The following is a 22,737-nucleotide window of genomic DNA, read 5'->3' on the forward strand; positions in this document are numbered from 1 at the left end:
AAATAAATCTTGGGAGACAGCAGCATGCTGCAGAGATGCTTCCCCACTGGTGCACCTCAGAGGGGGGCAGGTGTGTTCCTCCACTTGCCCCAAAAGAATTCTGGCAGCCACAAACCTCCAGAACCCAATCGCTGCCATGCCTCTGGCTGACCCAAACCCCCCATGCATGAGATTGAATCTGCTGAAAAATTCCGGTATGTGGGACTTGTGACTGAAATCTCCAGGATTCCGAAGTTGGGAATGGGCCCCACCACCCATCTCCTTGCGCCTCCAGTTTCCTGGCAGTCATGCCCATGAATTGCTCTGGGCACTATTTAAGTGCATTAACAATCATGACCAGAATCACAAATGTGTCTTGGAAGAGGGCAGCATACTGCAGAGATGCTTCCAGACCCCCAAATCACCATCCAGTTTAAAAATAAATTAACTCCAAGTCTAGTACCCTATGAAAAAATTTCAGAATTCCAGGAGTGCACAGCCGATTTTGCGACTGTGCATTATTTTATACAATTATGTGACTGATATATCAAGAGTAGTACATCACATTTGATGGATGTAAGGCAGAAGACAACCAATCTTGATTTAAAAATATAGGGGCTGGAGTGATAGCACACCAGGTAGGGCATTTGGCCGACCCAGGTTCAATTCCCAGCATCCCATACGGTCCCCTGAGCACTGCCAGGAGTATTTCCTGAGTGCAGAGCCAGGAGTAACCTCTGTGCATTGCCGGGGTTTTATACATATATATGTATACACACACATATATTAGCACACAATACTCAAACTTTAACAACATGTCAATGATCTCTAATTCAGGGCTTAATAGCTCCAAGATGAGATACAACAATTTTCACACACTTTCTTCTAAGGAAAACTTTTTGGGTCATTTTCAGTCAATTATTCAGCGAGCAATATAAAATAAATTACTTAGCATCTGCCTTTGGGGTAGGCTTGGGTGGTGGTAGAAAAACTTGAAATAATGGTGGTGGGAAGGTGTAATGGTGGTGTGATTGGTGCTGAAATACTGGATGTCATCAATTACTGTTAACTTTTTGAAAAGAAAATTTTAAAAAGTATTTATTTTTAAATCAGGGTTATTTACACAAGTGTACAGATTTTAATTTAACTTTCTGAAAGTGCTGCTCCTAACCCCCAACCCTTTGAAGCTGGAAAGTCCTACTATTTCTTTCTTTACAGTGATCTGAATTATAGTATATTCTTTAGTATGTAAAAGCAGAGAGAAAAATATGTTCTTATAAGAAATTCAGGACTGCAATTATTTCAGATTTTGCCAAGTAGCAAATCAGGTGCTATAGTTAGGACTTACAGATATAAGAATGACTGGTTCACAGGCTGTAGAACAGGTAGCTGCTGAGCTGTGCCAATCACTGCTCTCGACTGGCACAGCTTCCACTAAGGCTATTTGATTTAAACTCATGCAGTTTTTATTTTTAAATATACAAATAAATAAAAATACATGGGGAGGGAGCATTTGCATTTCATTAAAAGGGGAGATATTAAAAAATACTGCCCTCCTTTTTTCACTTCTATGTAGTTATTAAAATAAATTACCAAGAAACATAAGGGGAACATGAACACTAATTTAGACATTACAATTCAAAGAAAATTCAAGGCTATAAGACATGCATGCACACAAACAAAATTGTGTATAACTGTGAAAAAAAAACAGGTCACTAAGCAAATTAAAGGGAAAATACTCTGGAAGAAAGACATGGGAGTTCCTGATACTTTTGTGTAAAGAGGGATTCCTTCAGCTAACTCAAGGCAAGGACATCCGGCCCGTTACACAGCTGGCCTGAGAGCCAAAAATGGAATACTGCAAGAGCACATTTGAAGTGACTTTCTAGGATTTAGGTTGCTCAGAGATTTATTTAATTTCATGTACTTAAACTGAGACATACTCAATATAATTATTTCTTCACTGTATAATATTTTTTCTTATGAAACACTTTAAAATGATGCCATAATCCAAATGTTTGACATTTATTCAGTCTTCTCTACTGCCATAAATAGCTTGGTTTATCCAACCCTTAAAATTCTACCTAGAACTTTCAGCCAGGGAGATAACACAACAGGGTAGAGCACATGCTTCCTATGTAGGAAGCCTGGGATTTTTGTTCTATTTAGGGTTGGTTTCTTTTCTTTTCTTTTCTTTTCTTTTCTTTTCTTTTCTTTTCTTTTCTTTTCTTTTCTTTTTTCTGGGGGGCAGAGGGGAGAGGAAGGGCACACTGGGCAACATTCAAGGCTTACTCCTGACTCTGTACTCCAAAAATCATTCCTAATGGGCTTTGGGGACACCATGAGCTGCCAGTGACAGAAGCAGGGCTGTGCGGCAAGCAAGGCAAACACCTCACCTGCAGCACTATCACACCACCAGTACCACTCGGTTCTCCAGCACCTGGTGCTCAACATTCCCTGCCCCACCCAAAAAAAAAGTCTACCTAGAACTTTATAAATTCATCAAAACAAAGTGGAAAAAATTTAAGATCAATCATAAATATCTAAACACAGTCATGGCTTTAAGGAATTTTCTAAGAGTTTTACTAGATATAGTACAGTAAGGATAAAAAAGTTCTCATTTATAGGTACATACAGAGAGAGAAAGAGAGAGATGAGATAACCAATAGAATTATAGAGGGGAGAGAAGAGAAAGAGATGAAACAGAATTGGCAAACTATTGGTAATTGTCTGAGCTGCTAATGGACTCCACAGGTGATAAATTTCAACAGAAAAGGAATTTTTTTTTAATCCCCAGAGCAATACATGCATTCCCAAACCAGCAAATGTATTTTGTGCCATATGTTCAATTATTTTCTACTCAATAAGTTAGTGAGCTCCTGTTTCCAAACAGCTGTGAGTCACAGAGCTGAGACGCCATCAGTACCCCATGCAGGACACTCACACAGGTCAGGTCGGGGACACTGGCATCGTCCAGCTCAGAGACTCTGCTTCCCCGGCGATGTGAGCGGCTGAAATAATCCGCCGCAGACACCTTTCAGTCAGAAAAAATGAGATACTTTAAAGGTGAAGAGGAGAGAAGAAAAGTGTAACAACATTGGCATACTGGCAGAAAATCTTGTATGTCTGTCTGTAATAAAGTTATCATGATATAAGAAATAAGAAAATTATTAGAAATAAGGAAACTACTGCAATTAACCTAACCCCAAGAGTAAAATAGAAATTAAGGGAATTCCTACACAATACCTCCCAAATATTTTATCTTAATAAGAGTTACATATTATTATAGAGACCAACTACTGCCTGGCAGTCAGCAAAGCCTCCCATGTTTATGACATGCCTCAGGACTAGGATGTCTAAGATGTTACCTAGGCAAAACCCCTACCAGAGTTTACAAAAATGTACAATTCATTGGAGCTACAAACTCAGCCAAGCAGGATTTTTACTTCCCCTTTTAACCAATGTCCACCGTACCCTCCTTTTCATATTACACAACATCAGGAACCACAGGTCAAAGTGATTAGCCCACTCTGGTTCCTCAAACTGCGTTCCTTACCCCACCTCAGACCCAAGGGCTGCCTTAAAAAGCTCCTCTCTGAGCCCTGGGAAGAAGCCAGCTCCTCACGGATTAGGCTCATTACATCTCAGCTCAAAAGTCACTTCCCTCAGAGAAATATTCCCGGGCCACCATCCTAAGGGTCACCTCCATGATGCTCTCAACTTCTCCTCACAGTCTCTAGGGCGGCCTTCTCTTTGATCTTTTCTTTACTGTTTTATTTTCTATTTCTCATAGGCTATAATCTCCATGAAGTCAGAAACCTGGGGCCTAAATATTATTCCTGCCACTTTAACACAATGTTATGCATATAATCAGGACTCAGTAAACATTTATTAAACTCAGACATTTATAAATGAGTATATTTTATATCATGAATTAGCTATTCTTTATCTCAACTTTTGCCCATCAGCATAGGAAAAGAAGACTTCTAAGTATAAGTTCTACTAAGTGATAATCCTATCAAGCAACAGTATTTTTATTCACAGTAAGAGTGATACAACTTAGATTTATGTACACTTAATATTGTATCAACAAGAACTATCTCAGAATTTTTGAGACAGAATATTTTATTAATACAGACACATGTAAAATATAAAAGTTAAACTGTAGGTTTTGCAATGCTGTTTCAAAATTTTTATCTGTCTTGGGGTCATTAGGGCTCATTCCTGATTCTGTACTCAAGGATCACTCCTGGCAATGCTGGAAAAACCACATGTGGTTCTGAGATTGAATCTGGAATGGCCATGTGAAAGGCCAATGCCCTACCAGCTGAACCATCTCTCTGACCCCAATCTTGAATTCTGTTCCTCTTCAAGTCTTGCAATTTCTTTCTTTTCCTTTTGTTTTTGGAGCACACCCAGCAGTGTTCAGAGTAAATTCTGTGCTCAGGGGCCCATGAGGTACCAGGGAGTCAAGTGAGAGTCCCAGCACAGACACTCCTAGGCAAGCATCTCAACCTCTGCTTTATCTGCCTTGGAATACTGAAAGTCATTTTCTATATAATAATTTAGAACTTATATTAAGCCTACTTTAAAAAAAATAATGACTATTATACCCTTGAACAAAAGAAGAAATTGGCACAATTAACACAACTAAGAGACTGCGAAGTGGTTCAAGTCCAGGCAGTAGCATTTCATTTCACTTTTTTATAGGGGCTCCCGCAGGGATGCTTGGCCCAGGGTGTTGGCAGGCTCCCGGGCCATGTGGCCAGGTAGCATCATTTTAAAGCCCCTGACATTCCCATGCCACTGCATTCCAGAAAAGGTGATTTTAAATGCCACTGCTCAATCTTTCTTCTTCAGCTAAGCATTTGTGACAAGTGGATTGTAAAGGGAAACAAAATACCCTGAAAAAAAAAATCACTAAATTATGGCAACAGATCTCACAAAAACTGTAAGTCCCTTTATCCAAGAAAATTCTGCATTTACAATCTTAAACACAACATGACATATTAAAGGAATTAAATTTTTTGAAAAATTTATAGACTCTGAGTCATAGGACTTTTTATTCTAACTCTAAGCAATACACCATCCTTACCAATGTAATTTTCTAAATAATTCTTTAAAACAGCAAAAGGGGGCTTGCTCTCTCAAGCCTATGATCTCCCTTGAATGTGTATCTCTCTTCTGCTTCTCCACAATGGAGAAGCCAATATTCTCTCTTTTTTTCTTTTCTCTGTGTTCTCTCTTGAATACATGTCTCTCTCTTCCTCTCTCCTCACATCTTTCTAAGTAAATATCATTCAGTAAAAACTATCTTGCTTCACAAAAAAATAAACAGTAAAAAGGTCATCAGCTTTCTATAAAATTTTGAGCTTCATCAAAAGACTTATCTAAAATCATATCATTTGTATTCTAGCAAATCATCCTAAAACATTCTACCTGTTGCCTCTACAATTATTGCACAAGCTGAATTCTAGGCCCATAATTTTGAAAGGGAGTGAGTCTGGGGACCTAGGGGCCAACTCCCAGCAATACTCAACCTGGTTCTACAGGCCTAACAGGTTAGTTTAAGCTCATAATTTTAAGACGTTGCCATCAGCAACTCTGAAAAAGTGCAGAGACTGAAAGTGCAGACGTTGGTTAAGCTTAAGAAAAGCATGGGCTAAGGAGATAGTTCAAAGGACTGGTGAGCAAACTGTGCATGAAGGAAGCCTGAGTTCAATCTCTGGCACCACTGCACCAAGTACTCAGTGACTCCCCCGACTCCCATCCCCAAGGACCAACCCAGAAGTAGTCCCTGAGTATCTCCATGTGAGACCCCCAAAACAAAATAAAAACAAAAAACCAGTACAAAGAAAGAAAACCACTTAATGTAAAACAAGGCACAATCCCAAAGTTTCACACAGAACTAATTTTGATCAAAAGACTTGTTTTGGTGAATTGGACACATTTCATCATACAGACATTTGCATCAACATTTAGTCTGTATAGTCATTTGTACAAAACAGTAAGAAAAAGTAGAAGTTAAAATCTTTCAAATACTCAGAACATACTCAGAGTTGCGGAGAAAAAGCGTTATTAACGATATTTTATGTTTCTCTCAGAGAATCAGTATTCTCAGAAATAGATTTTGAAAGCAAACTATTCATATCATCTAAATTTGAGGACTATGTCACAATGTCAAATACAAATTTCACTTTCCATAGACTTCATATGTTCACGTGCAATTACTGCAATTTCAAAGCTTATTGTACACATCTGCATGCAGACATGCTCACCACACTCTCCCTTCGCCCACGACTGGCATGACCAGAAGATGCAATGCTCGCAGTATCATCACTGGTGAACTAGAGACATTAAAAGTAATCATGAAAACACGTGGCCTCCCTACAGGTCTTACCTAACTAGCAACATACTGCTAAAGTTCGGCTAATATTCTATATGAGCTTTGTAACTGGCAGCACGCATTCGCACTATTAAGCAGAAAAGCTGTTTCAAGCATAATGAGCTGTCACTAAAAATGGAAGGAGAACTCCATAAGTGCAAGAAAAATAACATAGCATTTTATCACTCATTTAAGTTATATAAGAGAAGAAAGGAAGGGAACGTGATTAAAACAGTTAAAATCAGTTAAGGATTTTATGCTTTTTAAACCTCTAGGACCTTTGGGACTCCAACAAGGGATCAATAAGTATACTTATCGTGTTCAGTTTGGGAGGGAATAAAAGGTCTTAAAGTAAAATAAGTCAAAGACAGAATTTCCTACCACAGCAAGGATAGTAAAATGGTGATTCTTATTTTCCTTTATTCATTGCTATGCAACTAGCAGAGATATTTTGAACAGAATCCTATGACTTCCTTTCTGTTTCACCAGAAGTGGAGGACTCATCTTCAGTATTCGTAACTTACTCCATTCTGACATCACTAAGAAACCATTCTGGCATCACTAAGAGAGTAAATCTCAAGCCAACTTGCAAATAAATAGCATCCAGTCAGTACATAAGGACATGGTTCTACACTTGACTGAAAATATACCATCATAATTTTGTCTGCAAGAAGCCATTACACTTGGGACATTAATATTGCTTCTGGGATCAAGAATTGCCAAGCAGAACTTCTAAACTTCCCGAATATGTTAAGTCTTTACCTGCCTAAACATCCCTATGTAGTGTCCATATAGTTGTTGTTGTTAATTATAGGAATAGAATTCTTGTCAAATACTACTTGAAATATCAGAACTGAGCTAAACATACACATAACAGAAAGCCCAGGCAGCTCACCTATTTCATGTGACAAAGTAACCTGTCATTACCATGAAATTGTTTTAACAATTTCTCCAACTTTGATGCTGTCAAGAATAACAAGGTAATTTCTAAAATCATCAAATTTTGTGGTTGGATATATAAATTAGTATAGTCTTTTTGGAGAGCATATGGCAACCGGAATCAAAATTTAAATGTACATACTCTGATAATTTCATGATGACCAATTTATACTGTAAATCTGACTATCTTAAATGTTTATTAGGAGAATGATTTTCTAAATACAGTCAATGTACTAATGGACCTTATACTGCCATTAAGAAGTATGTGCTAGTATGAAAGTCTTTAAGAAGCACTCTGAAAATAATATGGTTTTTATCTTTAAAAACTATTAATTATTAAAAACAGAATGAAATAAAACCTGTATTTATTTATTTGTGGAAAAAATACTAAGAAGCAAATTGGGGGCGGGTGGGGAACATGAGTTTAATCTCCAATACCCCATATAGTCTTCAAAGCACCACCAGAAGTGATCCCTGAGTACATAGCCAGAATAAGCCCTAAGCACTGTCCAGTGTAACCCAAGAATCAAAAGAAAACCAAAACACCGAAGCTGAGGAGATAATGTATGTGAATCTAAATATTTCTAAAAGGATATAAAGAGAATGAAGATTGGAAATGGGGGAGGTGTCTGGGAATTTCACTCTGGGCTTTTCTAAAGCTAGCATTATTCACAAATCAGTAATTTTTTTTTTTTTTTTGCTTTTTTTGAGTCACACCCAGCGATGCTCAGGGGTTACTCCTGGCTTTGCACTCAGGAATTACTCCTGGTGGTGCTTGGGGGACCATATGGGATGCCGGGGATCGAACCCGGGTCGGCCGCGTGCAAGGCAAACGCCCTACCCGCTGTGCTATCGCTCCGGTCCCACAAATCAGTAATTTTTGATACCACACACAGCGATCAGAATTGCCCCCATATTGTGTTTTTCATAACACTTATTAAAAGCTAGCTTTTTAAAATTTCTTCTCCTTCCACTCCAGTTACTGCAGTACTGGCAAGCCAGTGAAATGGCCCAATGCAGGACCCAGAAATGGAAAGAAGAAACAGAGCGGCCAATTCATACCAAGAATTTTCACTGCTGAAAAGACAAGTCAGTCCAAATCACAATTAAGTATACATTTTAAAAAATTCTTCCAGAATTACTTAAGAAAAATATATGCAGAAGTCACATTCATAGAGAAACAACTAATTAAAGCAAATTAGTATCGGAGTTTGTGTACTGAAGGAAAACCAAAAATCCATGCACAGACCGTGAAACACACACATCTTCAATATTCTAATGGGTGAGTAGAGATTAATAGAAGAGCCTACGTTTCTATAAAGCATGCGGTCAAGACAGCTCACCACAGGACTGCTTCGGGTTGAACTTGCTCTCGAAGAGTGGTAACTGTATTCAGATGGCTATAACATTTCCAAGAAGAAAAGTTTTATAACACTATCAGCTCCCTTACCTACTGGGAATACATTATTGACCCTGGAACAAATCTGCCCCTGGCTTTATCAGGGAAAACAACTATTCAAGTGATTATATATAACTCCCATCCTAAAGACCCCTTAGCCTGAGAGACAGAGGAGAGGAAGGGGATGTCTTGAGGAGCACTACTTGCATCCTCTGCCCAAAGTTAACAAACAGTTTCTCCACAGCTGCTCCCTTAATACTTGAAACGGTACATTTTCAGCAGGTTGGTCCTCACAGCTAGGGTGAGAGTCACAATTGGCTAGGTGATAAATCACAGCTGGGGTGTAATTACATGTCAGATTAAATGACTTTTCTAAGTAAATTATGACCACCTCCTACATCAACCCTCTTCACTACCAGTCCCACCCTGGTTAGACTTACAGTTCGAGAACCATAAGGGCTATACAATCCACCATCATACAATGATGCCTAAAGAACAACAAAAAAACACCATTTGTGTATTCAGCATCAGTTTACTCTTAACACCTTTTTTGTACTACTCAGTTCTAAAAAAAATCAGAAGAGCGGTGTGTGTATACAACCTCCCAAGGGAAGATCCTCAAGGGGGGTTAAAATATCTATATGCAAAATCCTTCAATCAAGCTCAAAACCACCCGTGCAGTGCTTTTTTTCTTAATCATTATAGTCTTCCAAGACTAGGGCTAATTTATTAATCTAATCTCTCAAAAACAAACAGAATGAGGCGCAAAAGCATCTGCCCAAGCCCCAGGTTTCGCGCTCTCTAGAAAAGGCCACAGCACAAGAGCTTGAAGCAACTGACTCACACCCAGAGTCCACAGAGCTGCTGCGTCTGCTTTCTAATCAGCTCTTCTAGCATTTGTGGGGATCCCAATCATATGCCATCGGTGCAGGCAACCCCCTCTTATGAGCAGGCAAGGAGAGCGCTCTCATGCAAATCTGTCTTCTCTGCAGGAAACCAACTCTCAGCTAGACCTGACCGAAAGCCAGCAGGGATGTGCCACTGGAAGAACACGCTTCTTTTTACTACCCTCCAGTGCCGGACTTTACCACAGGCAGCACACTCTGCAGCACACATGGCATTACAGCCATGTGTCACTGACAACTGGGGAGGGAGCGTTGTCAGGCCAGAGTCAGCACCACGACCCTGGCATTAGTGGGAGTGCACAGGCCAGAAGAGGAAGATACAAACCAGACTGGCACTTCTCAACAGAGCAGTATCTGCGGTAGGGGAGACCTATGGAAAAAGCACTGATTTAACCCCTAGGGATTGCAGATGGTAGCTGTGACAGCAACACACCTCTCAGAAAGTACTAACCCTGTTAGTCTTAGATGTCGCCAGAGGGTCGCTGCACAAGGAAGACGACTGCTAAGAAACAAAAGAGGACAATGAAGCCAAAGGTGTGCAGAACTGGTCTCACCATTCAGAGCAGACGACAGTTTAACTCACAAAGGATTCCTGAGCGCAGAAAGGCAGCTCAGCCACACAGTGAGAAAACTTTATCACTAACCTTTCTGAGTACAATTTTAAGGACGAGAAAGAACAATTAGAAAAGCTGACTGTCCATCTGTTACTGTCCTTCTGGGCTCAGAGCACCAGAGCACATGTCGGGACATGGAATGGCAATCTAATCAAGTACAGGGGAAAGTGGGCCATGGAGCAGTGAGTGGGGCAAACAGTGGCTGCAGTCACCGGCTGCTCCTGAGACAGGTTCAATACTGGGACACAGGCCCAGTGAGCTTATATTGTGAATCCAGGTAAGGACAATGAGTTATCTACTGAACACATACTTTTTCCAGGTTAGAAAATCCGTATTTCCAAACAAGCCATGAACAAAGCACCTTAATCAGACAAGCCATAACAATCATAATAACTCCACACACTAATAAAGCACAGCAACTGGGGAGGGAGGTGGGAGGGATGGGGAACCTGGGACACTGGTGCTGGGGAATGTACTCTGGTGGAGGGATGGGTGTTGGAATACTGTATGACTGAAATCTAATCATGAACAGCTTCCGTAAGGGTCTATCTCACAGTGATTTAATAAAAAAAATAAAAAAGAATAAAGCACAGCATCTTGCACAAATAAGGCAAATCTATTCCTAATATCATGAGGGCACCATTTTCAGTTCTTTTTCACCAAGCCCAAATCAGACAGGGAAAAGTAAGAGTTTCTAATCCACATGTACAAATTTTGAAAAATGAAACTATTTTAAATGTACTGTGTGCCATATGTCTAATGTGTTTTAAATGTATGATGTGCCAAAAGCCAAAGGAGAAACTAAATCAAGAGGTTCTAATACTAAATACATAACTGCATTCTTCTTGTCCATTTAAAATCTAGCTTTCCACTCATAAGCTTTTGCTAAAATATCATCCAACATGATCTATATAGATTGCTGCAATTTATTCTAAAATGCATTTCCCCTCCAAAAAATAGGCTGATGGATGGGGAAACAGAAAAGACAGGTAACAGTATGTTTTGGTTTGGGTTTTGTTTGTTTGTTTGCTTTGGGGGTGGCTTTTTAGGTCACACCCGGTGATGCACAGGGGTTACTCCTGGCTCATGCACTCAGGAATTACTCCCGGCAGTGCTCGGGGGACCATATGGGATGCTGGGAATCGAACCCGGGCCGGCCACATGCAAGGCAAACGCCCTACCCGGCTATGCTATCTCTCCAGCCCCTTGGTTTGGTTTTTGGTTTGGAGGCTACACCACACCCAGAGGTGCCCAGGGGTTACTCAGGGCTCTGTACTCAGGGGTCACTCCTGGCAGGTTTTGGGGACCACATGGAATGCCGGGTATCAATTCCAGGTCAGCTGCATGCAGGACCTGCTATATTATCACTGAATCATATCACTACGATAGAGAAAATACAAGGTCAACTGTAGAGGAGGCATTGGAAGGAGGCAAACACAGGGTTACGACAAAATTCCGTGGGTTCTAATTTTTCATTAAACATATCTTAATGGCATTTATTTACAAACATGGCAATGCAATAGTTCTCACTATTTAAAGATAACTCGCAAAGAACATAGGAATTCTGTTACCATGCATTAGTACGTTCACAGTCAGTAGTTCTAACGAATCAAAATGTGAAAAATAAGATTAGAAATGTGTTAAAGTTGGCTAAAACAAACAAAATAAGAAACACATCAGACAAACCCGAGTGTAGTAGGCAGAGGTGGGTTTGCTATATCTAAGACTGCTATAGTTTCTCTGGTCAAAGTAGAGTCCGCTCTGAAAAAAGCAAAATCAAACCGTTTTCTAGATGAAACACAAACTACGAGCACAAAAAGGCAAAATCTTTTTTGTTTGGGGGGGTCACACCCGACAATGCACAGGGGTTACTCCTGGCTCGTGCACTCAGGAACTACTCCTGGCGATGGTTGGGGGACTATATGGGATGCTGGGAATCGAACCTGGGTCGGCCGCGTGCAAGGCTACCGCTCCTCTTCCCCAAAAGCCCTGGATACAGCTGACCCTGGTCAGATTCCAGGCACCACATATGATCCCACCAAGCACTGCCAAGAATGACCCTGAGCAGAGAACCAGCAATAGCCCTGGGCAACACCGCATCTAGTTAAAAAATATACTTATATTTATATTTATAAAAAATATAAATATACTTAAGAAAAAGTATTGGGGCCGACCTGGGTTCGATTCCCAGCATCCTATATGGTCCTCCCCAAGCACCACCAGGAGTAATTCCTGAGTGCATGAGCAGGAGTAAACCCTGTGCATCGCTGGATGTGACCCAAAAAGAAAAAAAAAAAAGTATGGTTTCATTCAATATCCTTATATGTATTTAAAGTCTACTTTTTTACTTAGATTAAGTTTGAAAAGGTAGCAACCAAAGTCAATTTATTAAAGAGCATCTGATCATTTATAAACAAAACTTACAGGAGAGGGAACTGTGAAACCAAAACCATAAATGTTAACACCACTGTAAAAAAATGACCTTAATTGTAATAAGTTTAAAAAATAACAAAATCTTCAATACACTGGTGGAGTGACTGGTAAAGCAGAACAACTGGAAATAAAAAACCAATTATTTCAGTAGTATTATAAACACTAAGACCTCAATAAAAAAGTAAGTTAAATTTTTTTTAAATTTTCAATCAAAATGAAGTGGAAATAATAAGTGATATGTTCTCATTTCATACTTAGAAATATTCTTGAAAAATCCAGGACAACTACATAAATGTCATTTGGCAATGTAACAAAATCTATTAAGATGGTCATTTTTTCCCAAAACATCTCCTACTGTCATTATTTGTCAGAAATAAACCAGTAAATGACCAAAGAGAAAATAAACTGATAGTAAATGTGGTTTGATTTTAAATGTACACAGCAGGTTCATTTTCAATATACAGAAGAAAACAAAACTGCAATGAACAGTCACATGCACTGTGATTACTTGAGGGGGAGAAAACTGCCCATGAAATTCCTTTTCCAACTTCTCTAGTGAGTGCTTCGTTTGCTCAGGCTAAGGAAACAATGCAGGCAGCGGCTCACTGAAGGGCTTCTCCACTGTGAAGGCTTGGCCCCTCACCTTCCCCACCCCTGCCACTCCCAGTCCTGCCTTCATGGTACCACACCCTCAGCAAGGCACCCTGACTCAATACTCCAGGAAATCCTAAATCGCCCTTCCCCAGGGCCTCTCTCTTCAGCTAGCAAATAGAATTCCTACCCAGAACTCAAGGACTTTTAGACTGCATGTCCCCTTCCAGTGCCAGTCTACCAGAAAAAAGGTATTGCTAGCACCCCAAAAAATAAGAATTAAGTTTAATTATACATAAATTAAAGAATTTCTGCAAAATAGCATAGGATCATTTTCTTCTACCAAAAAAAAAAAAAAGTTCCCAAAATTTGATCTACAAACTTTGAGGATGAAGCCTATTTGTGAGTTAATACAACAACTAAAGTAATTCAAATTTGAAAATAAGTATCATTTCAAGAGTTCTGGGTATTTTTTTGTTTCTGATTGGTTTACTCAGGAAATATAGTGGAGTAGAGAGAGGTGCCCATAAAGTGGAAGAAATTTATTAAAAACTCAGGCAGAGTAAGGAGTAAAGGCACTCCAGAATAGAGTATGTTCCAAATCTCATCCTGAGATACATTCCACAGGCGTTCATTTATGAAAATACTTTGGGGCATCTTTTTTAGGGTTGCTTTTCTTTTTGGCAAGGGATGTTTTTGGCTGACTTTTGGTGTGGGGGTCACAACCAGCTGTGGTCAGGAACTGATCTCAGGTTAATGCTTAGCAGTGCTTGAAAGGAGCAGGCAGGGGCTGGAGAGATAGCACAGCGGGTAGGGCGTTTGCCTTGCACACAGCCGACCCGGGTTCAAATCCCAGCATCCCATATGGCCCCCTGAGCATGACCAGGGGTAATTCCTGAGTGCAAAGCCAGGAGTAACCCCTGTGCATTGCCAGGTGTGACCCAAAAAGAAAAAAAAAAAAAAGAAAGGAGCAGGCAGTGCTGGCGTAGAATCCAGGGCTCCTGCTTCAGACAAAACATGTACTCCAGCCCACTGATGTCTCTCTTCGGCCCTGAAGATGTTTTGTTAATGAAACAATTATGACACCTTTCTAACTCATTCTAATCCCACAGGTGAGCATAAACAAATTTGATATTAAATCATTAAAAAATATTTTTCAAATATGGTTTTGACAGGTACGTTATCAAGTTCTAGGATTCCTAAAGAGCACACCCAGGCAGTTCCCCAACAGCAGTCAACTGAATTTAGAAATGGCACAAGATACTGTCACATGAGACACAACAGAACTAACCAGTGGGTCCTTATGAGAACCAGAAGATCTCTTCTTCATTCCAGGAGAGTAGCTGTTAGAATGATTCTAGAAGCAAGTATCTGAAGTTAACTTTATGACCATACAATAAAAATGTTAAATAATTTCTTGAAACTACCCATAGAAAGGTTCATGTAAGAAAGTGTTGTCTACACACAATCTGCTTCCTGTTAGTTACTGACTCACTGCACGCACATCCTTAGTTAAGACAAATGTTTGTTCCACACAAGCCTCATGCCCCATTCTTTCCCTGTGCCATGCAGCTCAGTGGCTAGTCAGCTGAAGAAAAGCAATTAGGACTAAGAGTCAGGCAGTGTGTTCGAACCTCCCCTCCCGTACCTCATTTAAGTCCCCTTATCTTTTTTAATTTTTTTAACTTTTTTAAAAAGAATTATGATTTACAGTTACTATAAATGTAGTTTGCAGTTTTAGACATAAAATGTTTCTAGAACCGATCTTCTCTATAAAGTCTATCCCTTTCTAGAGTGATGTTGCTTACCTTTGGATCAACCAAAATATAGTTGAGACAGCAAATGATATGGCATTTAATTGTCCCAGACCCAAGTTAGAACCCATGGCATGTGCTACACTGGAAGAGAACCACCAGCATGGAAAGCTCCTCAGAGTAGAACCATTATTAGGCAATAAACTACATGTAAGTCTTTGGAAGGCAGCACTGTCTAAAGATTTAACTTCTCCCAAAAGTACAAAGCCAAGTGTCTATGGCAGAATAAAAGACAGCAAACCAGTAAGACAACCAATAGACGAGAAATCCAATCAATGTATGCACTGCTTGCCAGAAATGAGGAGGTACAGCTAGATGTATCCTACCAACAGTCTGTTCCAGACCGGAGTGATAGCACAGCAGGTATGGTGCCTGCCTTGCATGTGGCTGACCCAAGTTAGATTCCCAGAATCCCATATGGTCCCTCAAGATGTGCCAGGAGTAATTTCTGAGTGCGGAGTCAGAATAAACCCCGAGCACTGTCAGATGTGGCCCAAAACGCAAAACAAAAGTCAGCTTCAGTCAAATATACTGACATATGCACAGCCAGTAACCAAACTGATGGTTATAAACATTTAAAAGAAGTATTTTTAAAGCACTACGATTTACAATAGTGTTAACGATACGGTTTCCTGCATACAACATTCCAATACCACACCCTTCACCAGTGTCCACTTCCTTCCACCATTACCTCAAGGTCTCCTCCCAATCTCCCCGAACCTCCAATATGTTTTTTAAATATGTAATTGTTCTTTTATTATAGTACCTCGAACATTTTATGAAATGCCTACATAAATCTAAAAATTCAGCCAATCTATAGATTAATCCAAGAAAAATTCATGCCATAGCTTCCTAGGCATAATGACATGCCTTTAAAAAAAAATCAGTAAAAAAAAAAAGCAGAGATAACGAGTACTTCCAGTGTCACCCAACACTACTGGGTATTTGTCACAGGACCTCACACAAGTAGATGGTGATACATGACATGAAACACAACTGGGTCTGTGCTGCTATAGTGCATTGTGCACCAGAACAAAACATTATTAGAATCATGCTTCCAGAACAATGATGGGGTGGTAAATGAGTGGACCATAATCTTAAGATATTATTACAAATTTAATCCTGAGTGGAGAAGCAAATGTTTTTATTTTTTGATCCTAAAAGTCTAAAAAAAGAAAATTATTGAGATGTTAAATTGTGCCACAGTGGCAAAACAATCATTCTTGCTTTGTTAGCAATGTATTTTCTCCAAATCAAACAAACCTGTGAGAGTTAGTCATAATCTACGATTAGCATCATCAGGCATTTTATAAAGTGAAACTACATTTAACACGAAGTCATGCGTTACATACTAATGATGAAAATCTTGAAGATCTATCCTTGAGAGCATCATACTGGATTTCAAAGAAAAACACTAAAGTTGGTTACACTTCCAAAATCAGAAATATAAAATTGTGGAAAAAGTAACATTTGCAAAGTTATTAAAAATTAACATTATTTTAAAAGAACAAATTACTAGACAAAGTGGTCATTACATGAACTAAAGAACATTCTCCCCTAGTCTTTCCTAGTTTAAACTGCATATCCTCTTTAAGTGCAGAATTTAAAATCAGAAATGACATAATATTTAATTTCAGAACACTATAGCACAAACCCCAACCCCATCCGCACCCACCCCAAGAAACCTATAAATGCAAGAATTAAGCATTCTGAATAAAAATATCTCATTTTTTTACTGTCACAACTGTCACCATAATTTCCCATTGTCTAAAATATGGCAAAAGGCATAAGCAGACAATGAGGCAAGAACATATGATTAATAAAATCAACTTTAAAAAAATACATGTGCAACATCAAAATAGGGGGACCTTCCTTGGATCTACTTGTGTACACACACCTGATAAACTTCCTTCCTCAAGGACTGTAAGAATGCATTTCTTATGTTTTCTAATCAAAAAAGGCAAGCACAAAGAATGTAACATGTGTATGAAAAAATGTTTATCTAAAATTTTCCAAAATGCTGAACATGTTTCTTATGTAAGTGAAGTACAATAATAAAATGTCACTGAATGCTGAGTGACAGTTTCCTGAAAATAAGATTTTTCTTCCATAAAAAATGTCTTTTCTCCATTAACAAAAAAAAAATCTTGTTCTTAAAACACCCATGTCCAAAACTTACTATCATCCAAGCCACACATTTTAATATATAAACTCCTCCCAAAAGATAAGCTCATGGAAGATAATAGTTAAATCTTATTTCCTTTCCTTTCTGTTACAAATGCACAGTCTTTAAAATTGAAATGGGCTTTTCCAATTTTCTTTTCCAAAATATAGTGCACAATTCAGCTGGTTTTAAAATATTGCTCAATCTCTCTGGTAGGAAAATCCATAACCTGAAGAGCCCAATGGCTGTCCAAGAATTAAGTAAACAAAAAACAATTAGGTAAACAAAAAGTGACAGTGGGCATCTCAGTTGTTTAAAAAATGATTCACTGGGCCCCGAGAGACAGGAAGAGTGAGGCACTTGCCTTACAGGTGGCTGCAGAAACTGTGCCTTCCCTGCAGAAACTGTGACCATATATGGTTCCCTGAGCACTGCCAGGGATCACTCCTGAGCACAGAGCCAAGAACAGGCCCTGAGCACAGCCAAGTATGGAAAGGGAAAAGAAGGAAAAAGGGATAATTCATCAGGTGGAGAATTGAAAACCTAAGACCTGCAGGCTAAAACATTATCAAACTTGCTCCTATGTCCAATCCAAAAAAAAAAAAAGTGTTTGTCACAGCTTGCCAGAGTTTTCATTTGAAAACAAAAGGTCTGCAAGTGTTCTTTTCTATTAGAACTCATCGACTCCTCAGGTCTCAGAAGTCTTAGCATCAATAATGAAGGCATAAAACTAACACAGCACATTTGCCTGGGCTACACACCATGCTGTCTTTCCTTTTGGATGCACAGGTTCTGCTCCAATGTGTCCCAATTACGTCCTTTGATGGAGTCTTCAACGAAATTAAAAAGTGTGATAGTAAATGACAAAAGACAAACTGCAAGCACACTTAAATTAAAGTAACTTTAGGGACACTGCTATATTAACAGGAACTCATACCAACAACAGCTAAAAGGCTCCACTGGAAACAGCAATGTACCCTGCTGCTGTTTCAAGAGTGAAAGAGACTGTTCTATTCTAAGCTTAGGGTTCTGATTTAATTCCCAAGTCCCCTGACCTACCACTCAGTTTTGAACTACCTTTACTTTTTAAATTGAATGCAGAATGTCTATGGCACTGACACCATTTCTAGCTCAAATAGCTTCTGATAGGCCACCTTTTAAGATGGTATTACCTGAAAGTTTAATGACAAAAGAAAAGACCAAAGTTCTGGGCTGGAGCAATATAGCACAGCAGGTAGGGAGTTTGCCTTGCACTGCACCTGGCTGACCCAACCTGGGTTTGACTCCCAGCATCCCTGAGCACAGCCAGGAGTGATTCCTGATTCCTCATAGCAAAGCCAGGAGTACCCCTGTGCATCGCCAGGTGTTACCCAAAAAGCAAAAAAAAAAGAAAAAGAAAAAGAAAAGATCAAAATTCTAAGAATGCAAAATAAAACCACAAATATGCCTGCCTCCCACAAAGGTGATCATACATCAAAAACAAGGTCCAAAAGTCAGTCTTTTTAACTATACAGATCATAATACTTTCTAAAAATGATAGGGAAATATCAAGAACCTAAAATCACATAGCAAACCACAATAAAATTTTTACTAACATTTTAAAGCACTTTTTTTGGGAACAAAAGTTGTTTATTCAGTTTAATGTAGATGGCAAAGATATTTTAAAAGAAAATAATCAGATTAAAACTTAGAGCTCCACTATTATTGCACTGAAAGAAAAATAAAAACCTAGGCCAGGAAGTGAGTTGAAAGGGCAAGCAGGTAGGCTTTGCACCTGGAAGGCCTGGGGTTTGAGCCCCAGCACGACATGGTCCCTACGGACCTTTAGGTGTGATTTCCAAGCAACAAGCCAGGAGTCGCCCCTGAGCACCACCAGTATGGCCAAAAACCAAAAAACGAAAGAGAAAAAAAAATTATAATTTGTTTCAATGTCATTAGTGAGCTTTCATCCTTACAACAATGTACTGGGTACATAGTCCCAGGGAGTAAAGCACTCAAGTATCCTCTAAGGTATAAGATTTTCATCAATTTTTAACTCCACACATTAAGTTTTTTGCTGTTAATGTTGTTCTCTTTGTTTTCTTTTGGGGCCACGCCAGAGGCTCTCAGGCGTCACTCCTGGCAGTGCTTTAGGGGATCATATGTGGTGCCAAAGATGGAAGCAGGGTCAGCTTCGACCCTGCCAAGTAAGTGCCTTAATCCCTCCACTACTTCTCTAGCCCTAATGTTTCCTTTTAATATATATAATATTGGAAGTTTTAATTTCTCACAGTAAAAAAATTTAGAGGGGCTGGAGTGATAGCACAGGGGGTAGGGCATTTGCCTTGCACGCGGCCGACCCGGGTTCAATTACTTGGCATCCCATATGGTCCCCTGAGTACCGCCAGGAGTAATTCCTGAGTGCATGAGCCAGGAGTACCCCTATGCATTCGCGGATGTGACCCAAAAAGCAAAAAAAATAAATTTAGAATTACCCAATTATTTTCACAAACACTAAAATTTTTTAATCTAATTATATCTTAAATTTATATAATGATAAATGTTTCATTTAAAAGAAAATCAAATTTTCCATTATTAACACTAATGAAAAGGAAAGCTAAGGAGCAGAGAGATAGTACAGCTGGTAGGGCACGTGCCTTGCAAGTGGACAAACCTGATACCCCTAGGTATCACTAGGTATGGTCCAAGCTCCCCTTCCCTAACCCCACTCAAATAGAAAGAAAAAGAAGAAAAAAGCACAGTTTTTAGAAGACGAAAGAAGATTCTTTTCAAAGTCATAGACCTCAAAACCCAACTTTTAAAAATTTTGCTAACTATGATTCTTTTCAAAGTAGAAAAATGAGGAATATATTACCCTAAAGTAACAGAAAAATGAGAAATCTATTACCCTAAAGTAATAGGTAGAAAAATGAGGAATCTATTACCCTAAAGTTTTCCTCCTGTAAAATCATGCTAATCTGTAAAGGTTTATTAATATTCACACGAAATAATTTCTGTAATTAAAAATATTTAAGCAACTAACAACAAGGTTTATTGTTTACCCTAAAAAAAAAAAGTAGATCACAGTCACTAATAAGAACTACAAAGTAAAGAATTATTTAAGAACACATAAACATATTCAGAAGCTATTATATAACTCTTAATTATATTATGTTTTTATATATCATAACAAAGACAAGAAGAAACTCATATTTGAGAAAACTAACAAATATAGACCTTAGTGTGAAGCAAAACTTTATTATGAAAAACCTGGATATAAATATACAATATTATCAGTCAACAAACTAAAAGCATTCCCACAAGTTAACAAAATACTTTTAGAATATTAGTGTCTTGGTTAGATTTATAACACTGTTACGGGAAAAACCTGAGACATGGTATAAAATGTTTATCAAAATGCTACAGCCTGTTTATTCCAATTAATATGGTAATTTGGGAATGTTTCAAATCAGCAGCTCAATTTTTCCACACACTAAAATTTATAACTAGTTACCCAGAGCCCCAAAGTTATTCTTCATTAGTAAATAATCATTTTTAAGAATAGCAAAGTAGAAAAATCTGAAAGTTAAGACAATGAACAAGTTATTCTATAAAATCAATCTTAATTATTGTGGTAATTTTCCAAAATTAAATGTTCCTTTTATAGAAGAGTAGATATAAGATAAAAATATATTCATGATTTTGCAACTGATTCACTTATAACAACAATTTGGATAAAGCATCATTTTCCAATGAAAAGACTTTGCCAATAGTTATTGTTTTTAAAAGGCAAAGGACTATGTAGGACTGTTGTCAGATTATTTAGGCAATGCTGTGAGAGCTCAAACACATAAACTTTGCTATTGTAAACAACTTTAAATACCAACCCTGTGACTGCCAAGGCTTCGAATGTTCAATGCATCCTCAACTCCCTGATAAAAATAAAGACAGTAAAAGTTTGTGAGTGACTACATCAACTTAATCAGGAAAAGTATTAGGGAAACGTTTTGTTTATAATTTCTTACAAACCAGGTAAGAACGACGATGACCAGATCGATGAGAAAACCTGGCCCTTTCGGAATCTTCCTGACAAAGAGAAAGTACATGAAAAGTCAATCACGTAACAGAGGCTGATCGGTCAGAACCATCAGGCCAAACATCCAGCCAAGAGCGCAGCAGTGCCTTTCCTACAGGCGTGGACAACAGACCTCGAAAGGTTGAGTTTGTGTCAGCCACATGCTATGTGAAATAACCACGGCAAATGTCTTCATTTTGACACCACATATATGTTGACCACTTCAGAGTGTTATCTGTGTATGATCAAGAGCTCAATATAAAAGTGAACAACTATGATCTAATAGAAACTGAGCTCAGCATTAAAAACAGCCACTAATCTATGTTCAATTTAAACATAAACATTCACTGTGAATGTTAGTTTGTGCAAGCACAATAAAATACCTCATTACATATAGTTTAAGACTATTATTTTTAAATATTAGGATTATAATTTAGTGCTCACTGCAAAGAATTTATTTCTCTTATTTTTAAAATAACCACTCAAACCAGAAAAGAACTAAATGAACTAGCCTCTAGTTATGTAGTATTAACATGAAAAACCATTCATAACTAGAAAAAAATTGAATACAGTTGGGAAAAGTTATCTCAAGAGCTATGCAGTCTTAAAATGATTTTTATATATATGCATACAACGCAAGCATATACACATATTTGTAGATACATTTATGCCCAAAGTTCAATAGCTTACTAATTAAACACAATTCAAACCTTTTCCACATCAGCTATTAGCACTGAAGCATTAAGGCTGAGTCATATGAAATAAATAACCCATCCCTAGAACCTAATCAACTGAAATAGTAAGGAACTTCTTATCTTTCTACAATATCAAAGTCCAAAGTTCAAATAATTTGCACTAAGAATCTACACTGCCAAGTGGACTCACAGCTAATCAACACTATTGTTTCCAAAACTAATCACAATTCAATACCCCATGGTTATTCCATAAATAACGTGTTATTGCCATGGGTTATTGAATAAATAACATGAATAATGAAAATAAATAAATCAACACCTTAATATCCCATGGCAATATAGCATGATCATTATGCAAGTGAAATAAATAGATGTACTATGCCTAATCATTCATATAAAATTTAAATACAGTGGTTCAACTGAAACCACAATTTCATACCTGATTTTGATCATTATCTTTTACTTTAATTTCTAGAACACCCTGGTTGTCATCTCTGTGTACCCTGGCATATATGATCAAACATGTTCTGCAGTCTGTTTATAAGCATCAATATAATTCAATGTCTAATTCCTGATCTCTATGAATTTAGCACTAATTTATTTTTTGTTATGTAATAGACATATGTAATCACTAAGAAGCCAAATAAATTTCTTCTTTTTCTTTGACTATCGAATGATAACCACAGAAGTTTTGAGGACATTCGCAGTGGCCAAAAAAAGCAGGCAAAGTTTATTAAGAGGTAACCAATTTCAGCCAGGTAGCAA

The 22,737-nt window shown here is 38.3% G+C and overlaps 1 protein-coding gene across 11 annotated transcripts in view; it reads right to left on the reverse strand.

The window, feature by feature from the left end:
* Positions 1-22,737, reverse strand: part of LRRFIP2 (LRR binding FLII interacting protein 2) — a 117,954-nt gene that overhangs the window by 44,331 nt on the left and 50,886 nt on the right. For 3 of the 11 annotated variants that reach the window (XM_055134924.1, XM_055134929.1, XM_055134926.1), the window contains exon 4: positions 21,090-21,134. The exons of 6 other annotated variants lie outside the window; for them this stretch is intronic. In XM_055134924.1, the coding sequence (XP_054990899.1) occupies positions 21,090-21,134 (45 nt within the window). Of the gene's footprint in view, positions 1-2,923; positions 3,014-6,257; positions 6,327-8,646; positions 8,704-9,142; positions 9,191-9,932; positions 9,978-10,058; positions 10,110-11,907; positions 11,983-14,536; positions 14,603-16,411; positions 16,454-21,089; positions 21,135-21,231; positions 21,289-22,737 lie in introns of all 11 variants that reach the window. 2 more of the 11 variants (XM_055134921.1, XM_055134922.1) reach the window with 2 other exon arrangements.

This window comes from Sorex araneus, chromosome 4 (assembly GCF_027595985.1).
Source record: "Sorex araneus isolate mSorAra2 chromosome 4, mSorAra2.pri, whole genome shotgun sequence".
NCBI lineage: Eukaryota > Metazoa > Chordata > Mammalia > Eulipotyphla > Soricidae > Sorex > Sorex araneus.